The following is a 19,376-nucleotide window of genomic DNA, read 5'->3' as shown; positions in this document are numbered from 1 at the left end:
AGAGGGTGGCAATCTTCTGAAGTTCAAGTTACAGGCACTTGTGAGTTTTGCAATCTGAGACTTGAACCGAGGTCCTCTGCAAGAGCAGCAAGTGCTCGGAACTGCCGAGCCATCTTTGCACTGCAGTTCCAGTCGCCACGGTAGTTTATAGTAGAAACTGGAAATATTCTCTTAGTAGGTCTGGATAACTGGCTGAGTAGAAACAGGACACAGAAAGCCTGCAGAAACTCAAAGGAAATTGTGGTTGAAGGAGTAACTGCTTGGTGTTAAGTAAGCTCTAGTTTTCCCATACTTCTGGAAATCAGAGATGGTTAGTGAATGTCATACAACCACATAACTCTTTACAAATCAACCTCTTAATGCTGCGTTTTTAAAAATCAGACTAGCATTCAATATTTTAGAGGTCCAAATCAGGACCTGGAGAGAGGGCTCAGTGGATAAGAGCACACATACTGTGCTTTCAGTGGATCCAGAGGTCTCAACACCCGACATGAGCAGCTCACAACTAACTGTAACTGCAGCTCTAGCTACAGACTCACAACCCTCTGTCCTCGTCATATGCAGACAGATGACATCTCCTATCCCCACCCTCCTCATATGCAGATGACACTGCCATCCTCCCCATACACTGACATGGCACCCCCATCTTCCTCATATGCAGACAGATGACACTCTCTGTCCTCCTCACACACAGACATGCACATTAAAAAAAAAATTCAATCTTTAAATTTAGCATTTTTCCTATATTAATCTTTGTTTGAAAAACTTGACCCATTTCTGTACGGAGATGTCTTACTGCATTATCTGCATAAGCACCACGTGCATGTCTGGATACCCAAGAAAGCCAGAGGAAGGCATCAGATCGCCTGGGATGAGAGGAATGATGTGAACAACTTCCTGGGTGTTAGGAATCAACCCTGTGTCCTCTGGAGGAGCAGCCAGTTTGGAGAGCCGTCTCTGCAGCCCTCGCTGTCTCCTCTTAAATTAACAAATGATCAAGTACACCAGGTTTTCCCCTCTGAATCTCTTTATGGTGCCATCTTATCTAATACCCCACTCCTGCATGCATCATTGCTGGCATCCACAACTTCATTCTATTCCTATCTAACCATTTTCCACACTGCAATCAATATTCACGGATGCCACACTCCTCCAGACCCCCCCCTTTAAAAAAATAGTGTAATGAGGAATTTCCCGATTTCTGTCCACTAACTCAGACCTTTCAATCATTCTCCTCCCCTTTTCCATCTTCTCAAAGAAAACAACATACTATAATATTTACTATATTTATAGTTACTTATTTAATGGCAAGGCTGCATATTTAATCTGTAGGATTAGTGAAAAGGAGGATATCTTATGTGTTTCTATGTGCCTGTAGGACTTGAGAAAATTACAAACAGCAATTATTTCTTGAATGAATAAAATACAATTTGAGCCTAAAGAGTCTCCACTTCATTATAAACAAGTACTATTTACTTAAGATCCAGTAAGAATTTAATAAACTATTATAAATATGTACAAATATAATCTAGTTATATGGCACATATTTTTACTAAATAACATAAGACATAATAGGTTTTGACTATATGATTATAGTTATTTATAACAATAAGGGTATGTAATCTGCAAAGCTTTTCCATTTGCTTCAATTCCAGGCAGTCTAACAGGATTCTTTTGCTACCATTCTGGCATCGCTGAAATTGGGCGTGGCCGTGGTTCTTATGTAATTGCTTCCTAATGAATACTGTGCAAACACCGCATGCGCCACTCACATTTATTACTAATAGCTAGAAATGAGTTTCTCATCACAAATCAAATGCAATTCCATATGATGGTAACTTTAATAGTTTAAATAAACACTCTAAAATAGAAACATTTTAAGGATAAATATATTATCTCAAAAAGAGAATGCTATACTAATCAATGATTGTGTGAGGAATTAACCTTGCAGACACTGAAGAGCAAAGCAAATGTGAAGCAGACTGATGACCGCTAAAGCAGCCGTCGGCTAGGTCATTCCAGAGGATAGCATTAGCGCATGCTTACAACTTGTTTAAAAGAACGTGCTGATGAAGGGATAATCTGAAATGTGCGTATTTAAGGGACAAGGACTCCCAGCACTAAGCAAATACTCTTTAAACTTACTTTACAGGCCATGGTCTTATAGTAAACTTCTATATTTATTTAAATTCAATGTAAATAAATTAAATGATTTTAAAAACAATGCCAACTTTGCTTCAAAATTTCAGTGATCCTGTGCAAAATCACACAAAATAAAATCGATTATAAATCATCTGACATTAAAAATACTGAAAGTTTTGTAAAAAGAAATCGGGGCGGGGGGGTCGCTGAGATGGCTCAGCGGATAAGAGCACTGACTGCTCTTCCAAAGGTCATGAGTTCAAATCCCTGCAACCACATGGTGGCTCACAACACACCCAGTGTGTCTGAAGACAGCTACAGTGTACTTATGTATAATAATAAATAAATCTTTTTTTAAAAAAAAGAAAAGAAAAGAAATCAGGGGAAATGAAGCTTAGCTGGCTTGTCATCTGATTTGATTATAAGTAAACATCTGTCTTAGAAATGCGTGCATTAACAATGTTTTTGTGGCCAAGTGAGGTGGCACACGCCTTTCTCCCAGCATGGCAAAGGTAGGCGGACCTCTCTGAGGCCAGCCAGGATAGAGGAGTGCAATTTGAAATAGCAGTTGCAGCCAAATTCACCTTATATTTTGAAGTAAAATACAACAATTAGATAATATGTCTTACAGAATATGACAGAGAAAATAATACAGAGTGAAGATACACAGGTGTCGGTGTTCTTGTTATTGTTTTGGTTTTGAGACAGGTTTGTGTCTGTGTAGCTCTAGCTATCCTAGAACTTGCTCTGTAGGCCAGGCCAGCTGTGAACTCAGAGATCCATCTGCCTCTGGCCCAAGTGCTGGAATTAAAGCCGTGCACTGCAACCACAGCCTGGCAATATATTGTTATGGATGTTCTCTTACAATAAACCTCTAAAATTAGACCGTTAAAATGTATTTACTCAATTGTCCTGATCCACCTATCATAAAAGCAAATACAAATTACACACAATGCTCACTACAAAGATTGTACAAAAACTCACGAAAATAAATTACTAAAATAGCAAGCAGAAATTCTGTTCTCAATTACAACTTCTCTTACACGGAAGGGGAGAGGAAAGCGGGTGGACAGGGGAAGGAGAAAGTCGGGGCAGAGGGGAGACAAGGGGCACAGAGACAGTAAGTCAGGAAGAGTTCTGCCTGCATCACGGGGCACAGTAAGGTAACTACTTGCCAAAATCGTCTCTGAAATACAGAAAAATAGCAATGCAGTCCCAACACACAGAAATGCTTGTCTGAAGCACATAAAGAGTTCACTGCTCTGACCTGATTATTAAATGTTGTATACATGCATCAGGTAACTGTCAAAGAGCCCATACCGTTCTACAAATATGCCTCCATAAGAAAGCACAGTGAAATTGACCCCTCTCACACTCCACTTCAGCAGTACCATTAGGGATTCGGAAAATTACTAAAAATAAACAAGCAAATTGTTTACTCTATTTCCCAGTGATGTTAGGAAGAGTTTAATGAGTAATAGACCATTAAAGTGTTTTTGTTTGTTACAAAGCAAACCAACTTACCAATTCTTGGGGTGGCAGAGCTATTTTGTTCTGCTGAAGATGAAGGGCTAAAAGTGGATATTGGGATTTTCATCTGTATTGGGCCTCGATTGCTTGAAGAGCTATAGAGTCCTGATGGGCCTACTGTGGGTAGAGAAGTCCTTGTGGCCTGCACAATAGAATGTGCAGTTGGAACGGCCTGTACAGCAAGGGTTGTTCCCAGAGGTGCAGCGGTGGTTGAAGAGTTTCTCTGAATACTACTTGGACTGGGCACTGACGGAATGTTTGCTTTAGTGGGGTTTGGCAAGGGTGGCAAGGATACTGGATTTTTGGTAAGACCACTCACTGTAGGTTGGCTTTGCACAGATATGAATTCCACGTTGCCAGATGGTTGATTGGTCACTAAAGTCCCTGGATGGCTTTGCAGGAGCTGAGGCTGAGAGGTTACGGCAACGGGCACATGCAGGATCACTGGCAAGGGCTGCAGAGAGATTGTAGGCTGAGGGGTCCCACTAGGCACCTGAGTAGTGGCAACTACGGTGGCTGTGCTGGGCGCAGGAAGAAGAGGTGCTGCCGGCAGAGAGCCTGAGGTTGCTGAGGTCTGCAGTTTAGGCTGACTACTGACAACTGCTGTAGAAGTGACGTGACTGGCTGAAGACACTACAGAGGAAAACACAAGTCAGTCTAGACAACTCCCTTAGCTGACACGCAAACAGTAACACACGGGCACAGAAAAGCCACCAAAAAACCCCCCAAAAACCAGTATGAAACTCTGAAATGTTTAGAAGTACTTGTATTTGTTTTAGTTTTTCAAGACAGGGTTTCTTTATGTAGCCCTGCCTGTTGTCTTGAAACTCACTCTGTAGACCAGGCTGACCTCTAGAGCGTGACAGCAAGGCGCCCACAACCGCCGGCCAGCTTAGATATTTGTATATATTTGGTGTTTTATGAAATGTCACATGATTTAATGTTTTAATATGCAAGATTGTTCTCTCAATATCAAAACAGCTTTTGAGATTACCACATTCACTTCAGAGGAACTGAAAAAATAAAAAAATACTAAAACTAAGTAAAAATGTACCAATATTTTTAAAACCTCATTTTCAACATTATAAATATACCTTAAAACATCAGCAATATCTAACTTAGGAAATGTAGAAAGAGTCGGCCATTGAACTATAGGAAGCCTGACAGTTTTCCCGAGCTCCTTGGGAAAGAACTAACTAGGAGAGAATCCCCTCAAGGAGCCTGCAGCCCATACGTGGTATGGAGAAAGCACAGCAGGAGTGAGGTAAGAAATGGAGCAGACACCTAAGAGGGACAAGGACACATGCTGACTGCAAGGCTTAGTCTCACTGCACAGGCTTAAACTGTAAAGTTTACTGCTCAGATATCTAGTCATCCCAAAGCAACCGTTACACCAGATGATTGACAGTGAATGCAGAGGGACGTCTGTGCTTTCCTAAGAATCCCTGTGTGGAGTTAGCAATATCAAAGCCATTTGCATCATACTAATGAGACATTTGACATTTGCACTATGTGGACAGAAGTAAAATCCTGTTGGCCCAGTTCAGCAGGTCCATATCTGAAGCTGTACTCAGTCCCAGTGATGCATAAAGCAGGCAGCAGAGAACCCCACACACACTGTGTCTCTCCCTACACAGCCACATAACCCTTAACAGCATGGATATGTTTTGAAAAATGTGTCACTATATAATTCTGATGCGGTATGATCACAAAGCTGTACAAATCTGATTGGGTATGTCAACCTTCTCATGGGTCATGGGACAGTAAATATGAAATATATGTACCTACTACAAGGATAAAATAGCATATCCGCTTACAGTAAGCAGTGGCACAGGCAGGCATCCTACACAATCCGACTTGCCACAGTCTGCGTAGCTCCCGGGGCTACAGGGCTACTCCCATGACCATAATATACATACACGTGAGTAACATGCTGAGCTACAACAGTAAGAGAGCTAAGGCCGCAGCAGCTGATAAAGAACTTCTTGGCTCCATTATGCTCTCACCAGATAACTGTCTCATGTGCATTCAGAACTCTCTGAAATGCCATTATAGGGTACAGGATTCGACATAGTAAAAAAAAAAAAGTACCTAATAATAAAATAGAGCAATTATTACAATATGATAGAAGATATGAATTATTTATGGAGTGTTCCATGTAATATTTGTAGTCCATGGAAAATAAACCGTGGATAAGGTGGTTTCAAAGCACCAAATGTTCTTGTCACACTCAACTCTTAACTAGCAAATGCTTATTACACTTTAAAATAACCATAAAGAAGCAACAAGAACTACCATTTTGATTAGGCCCATCTTCCTGTAAAAGCTGAATCTATCATCGGCATGCCTGCCACAGCCTGCTAAGTTCCGGGATTACAGGCCTGTACTACCATGCCTAGCAGGGCTGATTTTCTTCAAAAAGTGACTTAGAAAACCAATGAGAAAAGCATATTAATATGATTTCTGACTCTGTTCTGCATTAACCTCACAGAAACCACCAAAGGGGAGTACCAACTATCTAAAAGGGCCAACCCGTTTCCATCTGCCTGGATGAGACTGTATTTCTTTCATGTACAAAGTCAGCAGACTGAAGAGACTGAAAAGAGATACAGACATAAGAATCCAACCAGCTTGCCAGGCAGTGGTGGCACACACCTATAACCCCAGCATGTGGGAGGCAGAGACAGGAACATCTCTAAGTTTGGGCACAGCCTGGTCTTTAGAGCAAATGCCAGGCCAACACAGAAAACCCTCTTCAAAAACAAAAAAGAAAACAAAACAAAACAAAACAAAACAAAACAAAACAAAAAAAGCCAGCCATCTTTTAACTGTATAACATCAAATATGATTTTCAAGAAATGTGTCTATGTAAATATCAGTTTTCACTGCTAATCATGGATATCCACGTATGCTCATGAGCATGCACATGTGGAGAGCAGAGCAGAAATAAGGTGCCATTCCTCTGGTGTCACTGACTTTTTTCTTTCAATATTGTTTCTTTAGTCACTGGAAGCTTCACACACAGTCTTCAGTATCTTAATCACAGTCACTCACACACACACACACACACACACACACACACACACACACACACACACCCGTCTGCCCCTTGTATTTCTTCTATGTTGAGCCAGGCTCTCCCAACGGCCTGGAAGTCACCGTGTAGGCTGGCTTGCCAGAGCCTGCTGCCCTCCCCAGCACTGGGACGGTGTGCACCACACCATGGCAGGCACCACCCACACCATGGCAGGCCACCTTTCCTTGTCTAGAAACGGAGCTCAGCTCTCTACGTTCTCACTAATCATTTTTAAATTTGAAAATTAACTCTATTTTCTTTGGTTTGGTTTGGTTTTGGTTTTTTGTTTTTCGAGACAGGGTTCCTCTGTATAGCCCTGGCTGTCCTGGAACTCACTCTGTAGACCAGGCAGGTCTTGAACTCAGAAATCCACCTGCCTCTGCCTCCCCAGTGCTGGGATTAAAGGCATGCACCACCACTGCCCAGCAACTCTATTTTCTATTAAAAAAAAAAAGTTCCTTGCGTGCATATTACAAGCTTATTATAATATATTTCAGTATGTTTTTCATTTCTTAGACAAGGTGTCACTATGGGGAAGGTGTCCTAGAACTCACTATATAGACCAGGCTGGCCTTGAACTCACAGAAAATGGCCTGCCTCTAGGCTTATTATTAATTTTAAGTGAACAAAAAGTCCTTAAATTTTTATTTTAACCTAATTGTTAATACCAATGAGTTTAATTCAAAAACCTCTCTGGACTTTAGTAACTGCACAGGACTGTGCAGGTCTGAACCTGAGCCGTCTGAGAAGTCCCGCGCTAAGGATCTGAACAACTGCATATGCACACATACTTAGTTATAGTCCAAAATGGTTTTTTGAAATATACTTGTATTTATACCAAAGTGCCCTGTTTTCTAACCCATTTCTATCCACAAAAGAATGTAAAAGAACCAAAGATGTTAGAGTTTCTTGGAAAAATGTATGCTGGTATTAACAACAACAACAACAACAACAAACAACATTACCTGTATTCACAGGAGTTTGAAAGGATGGTGGTGGACCCTCGCTAACATTTCTTTTGGACTCCAGCAGTTGTCGCACTGTGCCTGCATTTCTATGAAAAGGATACATGGACAGTCAGTATTTATGCCATCCTAGGAGAGATTCACCAAAGGACAGGAAGGAAAGGGTGATGGCATTTGTGGTTTGTGTCCTATCCCTTAAGACAAAGTTGGTACACAGACCACGCCATGTCAGATAGCATTGCACAAGAGTCCTAGTCTATATTCAAACATCATCAGTATGTTACCTGAAGACTAAATATAGGCACAGGCACATTCTTTTCACTGATTAAGCAATTCTCAATTGCCAGAAACTACTAATGACCTGCTTATAAAGAAAACATAGAGTCTGGGGGAGGGTGAGCCCTATATATTTAATAATTAACAATGCAAAACTAAAGAAAAAAAAGATTCAGACACCTCTCCACCCACCTTTGCCAGACCTTCAAATCTTAAACCATACAGGGAAGCTGCCCTTCCCCCACCCATCTTCCCTGCTTCCTAAGTCCACCGAGGCAGGCCAAGCTGCTCCAAGCAGCCTGCTACTCCAGCAGGAGCTCCAGTCTCCCAAACACATCTCTACTCACCTTCATCGGACCTGAGGCTCCTGAAACATACAGATCTGTAGAGCCGGAACCATACAGCCCAAGGACACCCATCAGAGGCCTGCCCCACTAGGACCACTGAGGTTCACCCCACTCCCAATACCTAGTACCATGGGAAAATCCAGGGATAAAAGCCAGCCAGATGGCTAAAGGCCCTTGAAAGAAGACAATCAACAAAAGTCAGAGAAATATAACACCTTCCGAGTACAGCAACCCTAGATATTATAACACAACCAAAGCACAAGAAAATGACCTTAAATCCATGATTTAAATATTCATGGTATAAATGACAGAGGCCTTTAAAGAGAAAATGAATAAATCCCTTAAGAAAATACAGGAAAATACAAACAATACAGGTTTTAAAAGAGGAAACAAATTCTTTAAAGATGCACAGGAAAATACAATTTAAAAAGGTGGAGGAAGATAGATAAAACTATGTAAGACCTGAAAGTGGAACTAGAAGCAAACTTAGGGGATCCTGGAGAGGAAAACCCAGGGAAGAGACCAGAAACAACAGGTGCCAGCATCACCAACAGAATTCAGGAGACGGAAAGAAGATCAGGCGTAGAAGATACTATAGAAGAAATTGAGACATCAGTGAAAGAAAATGGTAAATCTAAAAAATTCCTAACACAAAACATCCAGAAAATATGAGACACCATGAAAAGACCCAAGCTAAGAAGGTGAAAAGGTGCAACTCCAAGGTCCACGAAATATCCTTAACAAAATCACAGAAAAAGCAATTCACAATCTAAACAAAGAGATTCCTAGAAACATACAAGTAGTGTACATAACACCAATCAGACTGGGCCAGAAAAAAACACAAAACAACAAAAGACCCTAGCCCCACCACGTAATAATCAAAACACAAAAATCAATAGAACAAAGAAAAGCTGCAAGGGGAAAAGGCCAGGTAACACACAAAGGCAAACCTCAGAATTACACCCATCTTCTCAACAGAAACTCTAAAGTTAGAAGGGCCTGGACAGATATCTTGCAATATCTAAAAAAAAGACAACAAATGTCAACCTACCCAGCAAAACTCTCAATTTCCAAAGATGGAGAAAACTAGATATTTCAAGACAAATCTAAATTTGAACAAGATCTATCCAGAAATCAAGCCCTATAGAAAATACTAGAAGAAAAATTACAACCCAAGGAGAATAACTACATCCAAGGAAAAACACTGGAAATAAGTAAATCCACACCAGCAAAACTAAGGGATGCACGCGCGCATGCGCATACACACACACACACACACACACACACACACACACACACGTTGCTACCACCAACAGCAAGTAACAGGAAAGAACAGTCACCTGCCATTAATATCTTCAACAGAATGGACTCAGTTCCCCAATTAAAAGACACTGACTGACAGAAAGGATGTGAAAACAGGATCCATCATCCTGCTGTACACAAGAAACACACCTCAGCCATAAAGATAGACATTACTTCAGGCTAAAGGGCTGAAAAAAAATTTCCAGGCAAATGGACCCAAGAAGCAAACTGCAGTAGCCTTTTTTTTTCCCCCAGCGCTGAGGATCTAATAATATAGACTTTCAACCAAAATTAATCAAAAAACACAGGGAAGGTCACTTTATATTCATCAAAGGAAAAATCTACGCACCCACATTTGTAAAAGAAACATTGCTAGAGTTTAAATTATACATTGAACCCCACACATTAATATTGGGAGACTTCAACACCCAACTCGCACCAACTGACGGGTCATTCTGACAAAAACAGAAATAATGAAACTAACAGACATTATGAATCAAATGGAAACTAACAGACACTATGAATCAAATGGACCTAACAGACATCTATAGAATATTGTACCCAAACACAAAAGAATATACCTCTTTTTAACACCTCATGGATTCTTCTCTAAAACTGACCATATAGCTGGTCACAAAGCAAGCCTCAAGACACAAGAGAAGTGGAGTAACCCCTTGTACCTCCTCAGACCACCATGGAGTAAGGCAGAACATCATCCACACGGGAAAGCCTACACGGTCAAGGCAACGCAACAACTCTCTACTCAATGATCACTGGATCACGGAAGAAAAGAAACAAAGAAACTGAATATTTTCTAGAATCAATGAAAATGAAGGCACAACACTCCCAGATCCCATACTCTGGGGGAAAAAAAAAAAAAAAGCAGCAAGCAAACCAAATAGGGGTAGAAGGCAGGAAATAATCAAAATCGGTGCTGAAATCAATCAACTACCAACAAAGAAAATAATACAAAGAACCAATAAACCCAAAAGCTGGTTCTTTGAGAAAAATCAACAAGATAGACAAGTCCTTAGCCAAACTAATCAAGATAGACAATATACAAATAAACAAAATCAGAAATGAAAACGGAGATGTAACAACAAACACTGAGGAAATTGAAAGAATCATTAGGTCTTACTTCAAAAGCCTGTACTCCACAAAACTGGAAAATCTTAATGAAATGGACAATTCTCTAGACAGATACCAGGTACCAAAATCAAGATCAGGTAAACTATTTAAACAGCCCTATACCCCTTAAGAAATAGAAGCAGTCTTTAAAAGTCTCCCAACCAAGAAGGCCTAGGGACAGGTGGCTTTAGTGCAGAATTTTACCAGACTTTCAAAGAAGAGCTAATATCAATAGTCCTCAAACTATTCCAAAAAATAGAAACAGAAGGAACACTGCCAAACTCATTCTCTTAGTCCACAGTCACCTTGATACCTAAACCATACAAGACTCAACAGAGAAAGAGAACTTCAGACTGATTTCTCTTATGAACACTGATGCAAAAAATAATAATAAAATACTCGCAAACTGAATCTACAGGCACACCAAAATGATAAAAGTAGGCTTCATCCTAGGGATGCAGGGATTGTTTAATCTATAAAAATCCATCAACAAAATTCACTATATGAACAAACTGAAAGAAAAGAAAAATCCAACAAAATCCAACACCCCTTCATGTTAAAGGTCTTAGGGAGATCAGGAATTTAAGGCCCATACCGAAACACAATCAAAGCAATAGACAGGAAGCCGATAGCCAACATGTAACAAAATGGAAAAGCAATTCCATGAAAATCAGGGACAAGAGAAGGATGCCCACTCTCTCCCTATCTACTCAATATAGTACTTGAAGTATTAGCTAGAGCAATTCGACAACACAAGAAGTCAAAAGGAAGAAGTCAAAATATCACTTATTTACAGATGAAATGATAGTATATATAAGCGATGCCAAGACTTCCACCAGTGAACTCCTATAGCTGATCAACACCTTCAGCGAAGTCGCTAGATACAAACTTAAAGAAAACAGTAGCACTCCTTTATACAAATGATAAAGGGGCAGAGAAAGATATTAACGCAACAACACACTTTACTATAGCCACAAATAATATAAAATATCTTGGTATAACTCTAACCAAGCAAGTGAAAGATCTATATGACAAGAACTTCAAGTTCTTGAAGAAAGAAATTGAGAAAGATATCAGAAGATGAAAGGCTCTCCCATGTTCATGGATAGGGAGGATTAACATAGTGAAATAGCCATCGTACCAAAAGCAATCTACAGATTCAATGCAATCTCAACACAATTTTTTTATAGACCTAGAAAAAGCAATATTCAACTTCATATGGAAAAACAAAAAACTCAAGATAGCCAAGAAAATCCTGAACAATAAAAGAACTTTAGGAGGAATCACCATCCCTTACCTCAAACTGTAGTACAAAACAATCGTGATACAAACTGCACAGTATTGGTACAGAAACAGAAACTGATCAATGGGATTGAAATGAAGACACAGAAATAAACCCACATATGGACAACTGATTATTGATAAAGTGGCCAAAATCCATACAATAGAAAAGAGAAAGCATTTTCAAACAATGGTGCTAAACTAATTGGATGTCTACATGTAAAAGAAGGCAAATACATCCATGTTCATCACCCTGCACAAAACTCAAGTCCAAGTGGTTCAAGGACCTCAACATAAAACTAGACACACTAAATCTTATAGAAGGGAAAGTGGGAAATAGCCTTGAACACATTGGTACAGGAGACAATTTCCTGAACACCAATGGCTCAGGCTCTAAGACACACAATTGATAAATGGGACCTCATGAAATTGCAAAGCTTCTCTAGGGCATAATACATTGTCAATAGAACAAAACAGCATCCTACAGATTGGGGGGNGGGGGGGGGGAGTCTTCACCAACCCAACATCTGACAGAAGTCTAATGCCCAAAATTTATAAAGAACTCAAGAAGTTAGTCACCAACAACTCAAATAACCCAATTAAAAACTGGGGTACAGGGCTAAAAAGAGAATTCTCAAGGGAGGAATCTTGAAAGGCTGAGAAAAACTTAAATGTTCAAAGTCCTTAGTCATCAGGGAAATACAAACCAAAATGACCATGAGATTACATGTTACATCCATCAGAATGGTTAAGATCAAAAACTCAACTGACAAAGCACGCTGGTGAGGATGTGGAGCAAGAGGAACACTCGTCTATTGTTGGTGGGATTGCAAAGTTATCTACTACATTGGAAACCAGTTTTGCAGTTTCTCAGAAAACTGGGAATAGTTCTACCTTAAGACCCATCTATACTGCTCCTGAATATATACCCAAAAGATGCCCTACTATCCCACAAAGACACTTGCTCAATTATGTTCATAGCAGCTTTATTTGTCATAACCAGAAACTAGTCAAATACTAGATGTCCCTCAACTGAAGAATGGATAAAGAAAATGTATACACAATATATTACTATTCACCTATTAAAAACAAAGACATCATGAACGTTGCAGGCAAATGGATGGAACTTGAAAATATCATCCTGTGTGAGGTAACCCAGACCCACAAGGATATACACAATATGTACTCACTTATAAGTGGATATTAGTCATAAAAATACAGGATGCCCATGCTACACCCCACAGATCCAAAGAAGCTAGACAAAAAGGAAGGCTTGAGGCTCACTTAGAAGGGGGAATAAAATAATCATAAGAGGCAGACTGGCGAGGGAACTGGGTAGGAGAAAAGGTAGGGAGTAGGGTCTGGATCAGGTGAGGGGAAGGACAGGAGAGATGAACAGATGGCCATGAGAATGAATAGAAACCTGTAACTGACAGGTGAGGTGGGCAGCATCTCCAGGACAAGGAAGAGACCTTAGATAAGGAAGGTACCCAAGAATGAACTGGGGTATCAGTACTGCAGATACAGAACCCAAATGGGCTGGCAAGATGGCTCAGCAGGGAAGAGCACTGACTGCTCTTCAGAGGTCCTGAGTTCAAATCCCAGCAACCACATAGTGGCTCACAACCACCCGTAATGAGATCTGATGCCCTCTTCTGGTGTATCTGAAGACAGCTACAGTGTACTTATTTATAATAATAAATAAAAATCTTTGGGCCTGAGCAAGCGGGGCTGACTGGAGCAAGCAGAGGTCCTTGTATTTATATACATGAAATAAATAAATACATCTAAAAAAAAAAAAGGACCCATCCACAAAACTTTCAACCCAAAATTCATCCTGTCTATAGGAAAGGCAGGGACAGGGATGGAGCAGAGACTGAGGGAAGGCTAACCAACGACTGGCTCACGCTGAGACCCATCCACAGGCAGGCACTGACACTATTTCTGACACTATTCATGATACTCTGTTATGTTTGTAGACAGAAGTCTAGCATGGCTATTCTATGAGTGACTCCACCCAACAGCTGACTCTGACAGATGCAGACACCCACAGTCAAACAGTGAATGGAGCTTGAGAACTCTTATCCAATAGGAAGAAGGATTGCAGCCCTGAATCAGGGGATAGGAACTCTACAGGAAGACCAGCAGAGTCAACTCACCTAGACTCTTGGGGATCTCAGAGACTGAACCACCAATCAAAGATATACCCGGCCTGGACCTAGGCCTCCCTTGCACATATGTAGCAGGTGTGCAGCTTGATGTTCATGTGGGTCTGGAACAACTTGGGGGGGGGGGGATCCCAAAAGCTGTTGCCTGTGTGTGGGATCTGTTCTGCCTTGTCTGGCCTCAGTGGGAGAGGATGCACCTAGCCTCACAGAGACTTGAAGTAGCGGGGGTGTGTGTGTGTGTGCGTGTGTGCGCGTGTGTGTGTGTGTGATACCCAGGGGGGCCCCAACCAATCATTGGAGAAAGAGGGGGAGAAGGATTGTGGGAGACAGTGATCATGAGAGAGGTAGTGAGCAGGATTTCGAGTAAGTTATTAAAAAAACAAAAAGCCTAAAAATAAACCAATAACTTTCTTTTAAAGCAGCTTTAAAAGTCTTAACAAAAGAAAATTTATTGTTTTTGTGAATTATAAGAGAGAAGTGAAAAAACAATTACACGACCTAATATATGTTATATACCCAATACACCATGGATTGCAGCATAGGTGTGTACATTATATGCCAAGATTAACCTTGCTTTCTACCATAAACAACAGATAAAGAGAGCACAGGTCTTACCTGTAGGTCATATTATTATTGCTGTTGATGTCACTGGCAGGCTTTCCTGGTGATATGGGTGGGTTTGGAGGGCTCTGGAAGGGGGAAGTAAGGGGGGGAAACAAAGTAAATAATAAATTCCAATATATAGGAATTGTCTAAAAAAATAAGCCCTTCAAGGCATTCTCATTTCCTGATCTGTTTATTTTACTAATAACTAATACAATAGAAATCACTGCAAGATCAGAGAACATCACTTTGTCTTTTCCTATCTTCTCTTGATAATTTATCTTCATAAACCTCGAACTTTCTCATTTTGTCAGTCTCCAGCTGGAGACTTCAGTCAATTCCTCTTTCTGATGCTTATCTCTAACTTAGGAGACAGGTCCACACACTCTCCTTCTCTTTAGGAGTTGGTCATTTGCTTGATAGTCTCTCAGAACCCCCTGAGGGACTCTGTGCTCATGTGGCGGTGCTCTCTCTGTGCGGCGGCCTTTGCTGGACAGCGAGCCCACGGGTATGGAGATGCTTACGCTGCTATGTGACAGGCACGCAGCTCTGTGCACGTCACAGCTGGGAATGCTGAGCTACTTCTCTTCCTGAGTGGCTTCACAGAACTTCCGGCTTCTTTCAACTAACTCACTCCATGTTTTAAAGCAAACATAGACATCAAGCGTGGCCCACACTACTGAAGCAATTCTTCAGTCTCACAAACTTCTTAGTTCAGAATGAGGTCTGGCCAGCGGCAGCAACGCTGTGATCCATTTGGCTTCAGACGCTTTTTCTTCATTTTCTGTGGAATCAAAAGCTCTCAGGTTTCTTTTTTTTCAAGCCAACCTTAAAAATGGCTTTGTTTGGGGAACATAGATTATCTCTTAAAAAGCCATTATTCTCCCAGGGAAGGAAACCAGGCACTTTCTCTTCCAATATATAGAGTTGACGAAAAGTGCCTTACAAAGGCAGCTGCCATCAATTAATATACTGGCCACAGACCTAAGTGAGATGCAGGCGCCCTACACGGTGATTACCGGCAACAGGAACAGTACCTCAGGTTCTTCAGAGGAGGACGTGGTATGGAACTATGTCAATAAGGAAAGGGCTCTGGGAATAATGATGGCTGCTAGCAATCACCATGTACGAGATAATGGAGCTATCAAAACATAGAAATGTTATTTACTCGACTGAAAATAAACTTAAAACTTCTATACTGAATTAGGAATAAAAGTATAATGGAATAATAAAGAAATAACCAAAAAGAAAGAACAACAAGCCAAAGTCAGACAAAGGCTGTGCTGATGTTTACATTTAATTCTATTAAAAAATATGTTCCGGGGCTGGAGAGATGGCTCAGCGGTTAAGAGCACCAACTGCTCTTCCGATGGTCCTGAGTTCAAATCCCAGCAACCACATAGTGGCTCACAACCATCCGTAATAAGATCTGATGCCCTCTTCTGGAGTGTCTGAAGATAGCTACAGTGTACTTACATATAATAAATAAATTAATTAAAAAAAATATGTTCCAACTGTTAGAGGCAACAAGAATAACCTAACCTTTGTCTGCATTCTATAGTAACAGCACAACAGACGATTGACTGTAAGGAAAACTATAAATGAAAGTAAGATGCTAGCAAGAACGTACAAAGAGGTAAACAAGATAAGACAAATCTCCAAAAGAGAACTTCTGCTTTGTGAAACTGAGTTTCCAGAAATCTAGGCTCTCATAAAACTCTCGATAGTCAAGGAAGGCCTTAAACTCATGATCCTCCCACCTCCTTCCTCTCGGGTGCTGTCACATCATGCCCTGTCCCATGTAATGCTAGGATGGGTTCCAGTGTTTCTTGCACACTAGTCAAGCACATACCAACCAAGCTATATGCCCAGCCTTTTAAAACATAATGTTAAAGACAGAAAACACAGCTTCAGAAAGTCTGCAACTGCAAACAGATTCATAATGCTGACATCACTAATATCCACAAGAAACAATTAGTCTAAACATTCAGCTCTAAAACTACCTATACTAATAAGTAGGAAAAAAGCAAATTTTACTTTCATGATATAGGAAATATTAGTATCTCCTAAAAAGTAGCTAAATGTAGTAGTTTAAATAAGAATTATCCACAGAGGATCCTTGGTCATCAAGGAGCGTCACTATTAGGAGGTGTGACCTTGAAGGAAGTATGTCACTGAGCTTGGAGGTTTCAGAAGCTCAAGCCAGGCACAGAGTACACTGAGTGGTGCGTGTGTCTGTCTCTGTCTCCCCTCCTTTGCACTCCCCAAACCCTGTCTGCCGGTGTAGACGTAAACTCTCTCAGCACCGGTCAGTCAGTATACCTGCTGTCATGCTTTCCACAGACAGAGAAAAGAAACTCTCAACTGTACGCCAGCCCCAGTCACATGTTCTCTTTATAAGAGTTGCCACCATCAGAGTGTGTCTTACGGGAACAGAGCACTGATGAAGACTAAACAGAGAGACTTACTTCTTGTCTTTTCTTAAGATCATCTTTGGCTGCTCCAAAACGTTTGGTTAACCTGGCTATCTTGGCCTAGAAAATAAACAAATAAAAGTCAAGTGCTATACCATCCTTTAAAGTCTGCTACACAGAGGAGAAACCAAAACATAAGCTCTGGCTCTCCGGAACAAAATAAAACAAGATGGCTATAAAATATTGGAAAACAGAGAAAAATCACAGGAAACCCACTGTGGTCCTTGAAATAACTACCAGGTATAAACACGCATGGGCATGGGCCAGCCTGCCCTTAACCACAACTGGTGTGTTTGCTCTCAACACCAGATTATTTGGAATATGTAAGGCTTTATTGACAGCTATTTTTCAAAATGGCTGCAGTCACACTTAAGTTTTTACTGAAAACATATAGGATAGAGGTATCCATGTAAGTCATAAGAGATTCCTGGACAAAACTACTTGGTATGTACGGTAGCGACTGACTGCTCATTTGTTCATGCACTTTCCTCCTAGATCTGTGATTCTCAACCTCCCGAATGCTGCAACTCTAACACAGTTCCTCATGTCGTCATGATGCCCGACCATAAAACTATTTCATTACCACTTCGCAACTGCAATTTTGCTACTATATGAATTATAAATACTTAATATATGAAGGATATCGATGTGTGGCCCACCAGTGGGGTTGTGACCCACAGGTTGAGAACCACTGTACTAGAAGCTGATTATAAACACATTTTTTTAAATTGGGTAAATTGAGTGTTTCCTAGTGCCTTGCTATAGTCATACAAGGCTGTGATTGTTAGGTTTGTTTTATCAGAATTTTTTTTTATGTTTATACACAGAAGTAGAATTCTTAGCGCATATTCTAATGGAAGTCTTCTAAATGTTTTTTAGAAAGGTTTTACTGACTCTCTTCAGATGGGCAGGTGAGGGATGATAAATTTCCCTTTGAAAGATGAAGGGAGCTTAGATGGCAAAAACCCTTTCATATCTACCCTGTCTGGAATTCTCAGAGAAAACAACTCAGTGATCCCGGGCCTTCTAAAGTGAATTGCCAATGGATGAGCTTAGAGAACACCCAGAGGGCTCCTAAAACCCCTCTTCAACCAGGAGTCAGCTGGTCCCTGCTGGTCCTCTGGCTCTGGATTCATTCTGTGCTGTCATTGCTCACTACAGCTCTCATTCTTCCATAGCCTGCTGCCCTGTCTTTCATGACGTTGCTGCTCTCGTTCTGTCCTTTCCTACACTGTTCTCTATTTCTACTGAACTGTGCTTTAATGAACTCCTGAGTTTATCACACATTTCCTGGGCCTTAACTCTTTCACCCTGAGTATAAGACCAAATGTTTCTAACTATTTTACTACATTTAAGGATGTTGTGCAAGATGGCTCAGCACTTCCCACCACCAAGACGACAACCTGAACTTAATCCCGCAGAACCAGAGAACAGAAAGTTGTACTTGTGATTCCATACGTGCGCCGTGGCACGTCTACACCCGCGCACATACACACATATGCATACATATACATACTAAATAAACATAATGAAAATTTCAACATATATGTTTGTTTTTTAAATAGCAATTGTTACTGTGGTATGCTTTCTCGTCTCTGGGGAGTAAAAGAAACTGAAACCTCAAGAGAAAGCAATCAGCTAAGACAATCCTACATAAAACCAGAAGTATCAACCAACAGATGCATACATTAAAGTGCAAAAACACAGAAGGGTGAGAGTTCTCCAAAAGCTAATGTCCCCTTAGTAACTGAATCCAAAACAACAAAATAACTGAAATGCCAGACAAAGAATTCAAGAATATAATTTTAAAAAGAACAAGCACCTCAATGAAAAAAAATGAAGTTAAATGAAGTAAATAAAAATTGGGCATTTAGATAACAAATTCATATTTAACAAAGAGAGATTCTGTAGAATAATATATAATAGAAATACTAGAAATAGCCGGGCAGTGGTGGCGCACACCTTTAATCCCAGCACTTGGGAGGTAGAGGCAGGCAGATTTCTGAGTTCAAGGCCAGCCTGGTCTACAGAGTGAGTTCCAGGACAACCAGGGTTACACAGAGAAACCCTGTCTCAAAAACCAA

The 19,376-nt window shown here is 40.6% G+C and overlaps 1 protein-coding gene across 3 annotated transcripts in view; it reads right to left on the bottom strand.

Moving 5' to 3' along the window:
- Nucleotides 1-19,376, bottom strand: part of Atf7ip (activating transcription factor 7 interacting protein) — an 88,307-nt gene that overhangs the window by 16,296 nt on the left and 52,635 nt on the right. For all 3 annotated transcript variants that reach the window (XM_021165001.2, XM_029478190.1, XM_029478191.1), the window contains exons 6-9: nt 17,287-17,352; nt 14,831-14,904; nt 7,714-7,802; nt 3,667-4,305 (exon numbers count right to left, since the gene is read on the bottom strand). In XM_021165001.2, the coding sequence (XP_021020660.1) occupies nt 3,667-4,305; nt 7,714-7,802; nt 14,831-14,904; nt 17,287-17,352 (868 nt within the window). The remainder of the gene's footprint in view (nt 1-3,666; nt 4,306-7,713; nt 7,803-14,830; nt 14,905-17,286; nt 17,353-19,376) is intronic.

The sequence above is a fragment of the Mus caroli genome, chromosome 6 (genome assembly GCF_900094665.2).
Source record: "Mus caroli chromosome 6, CAROLI_EIJ_v1.1, whole genome shotgun sequence".
Lineage (NCBI taxonomy): Eukaryota > Metazoa > Chordata > Mammalia > Rodentia > Muridae > Mus > Mus caroli.
The sequence above is the reverse complement of the archived record's forward strand: the minus strand, read 5'-3'. Positions and strand labels throughout refer to the sequence as shown.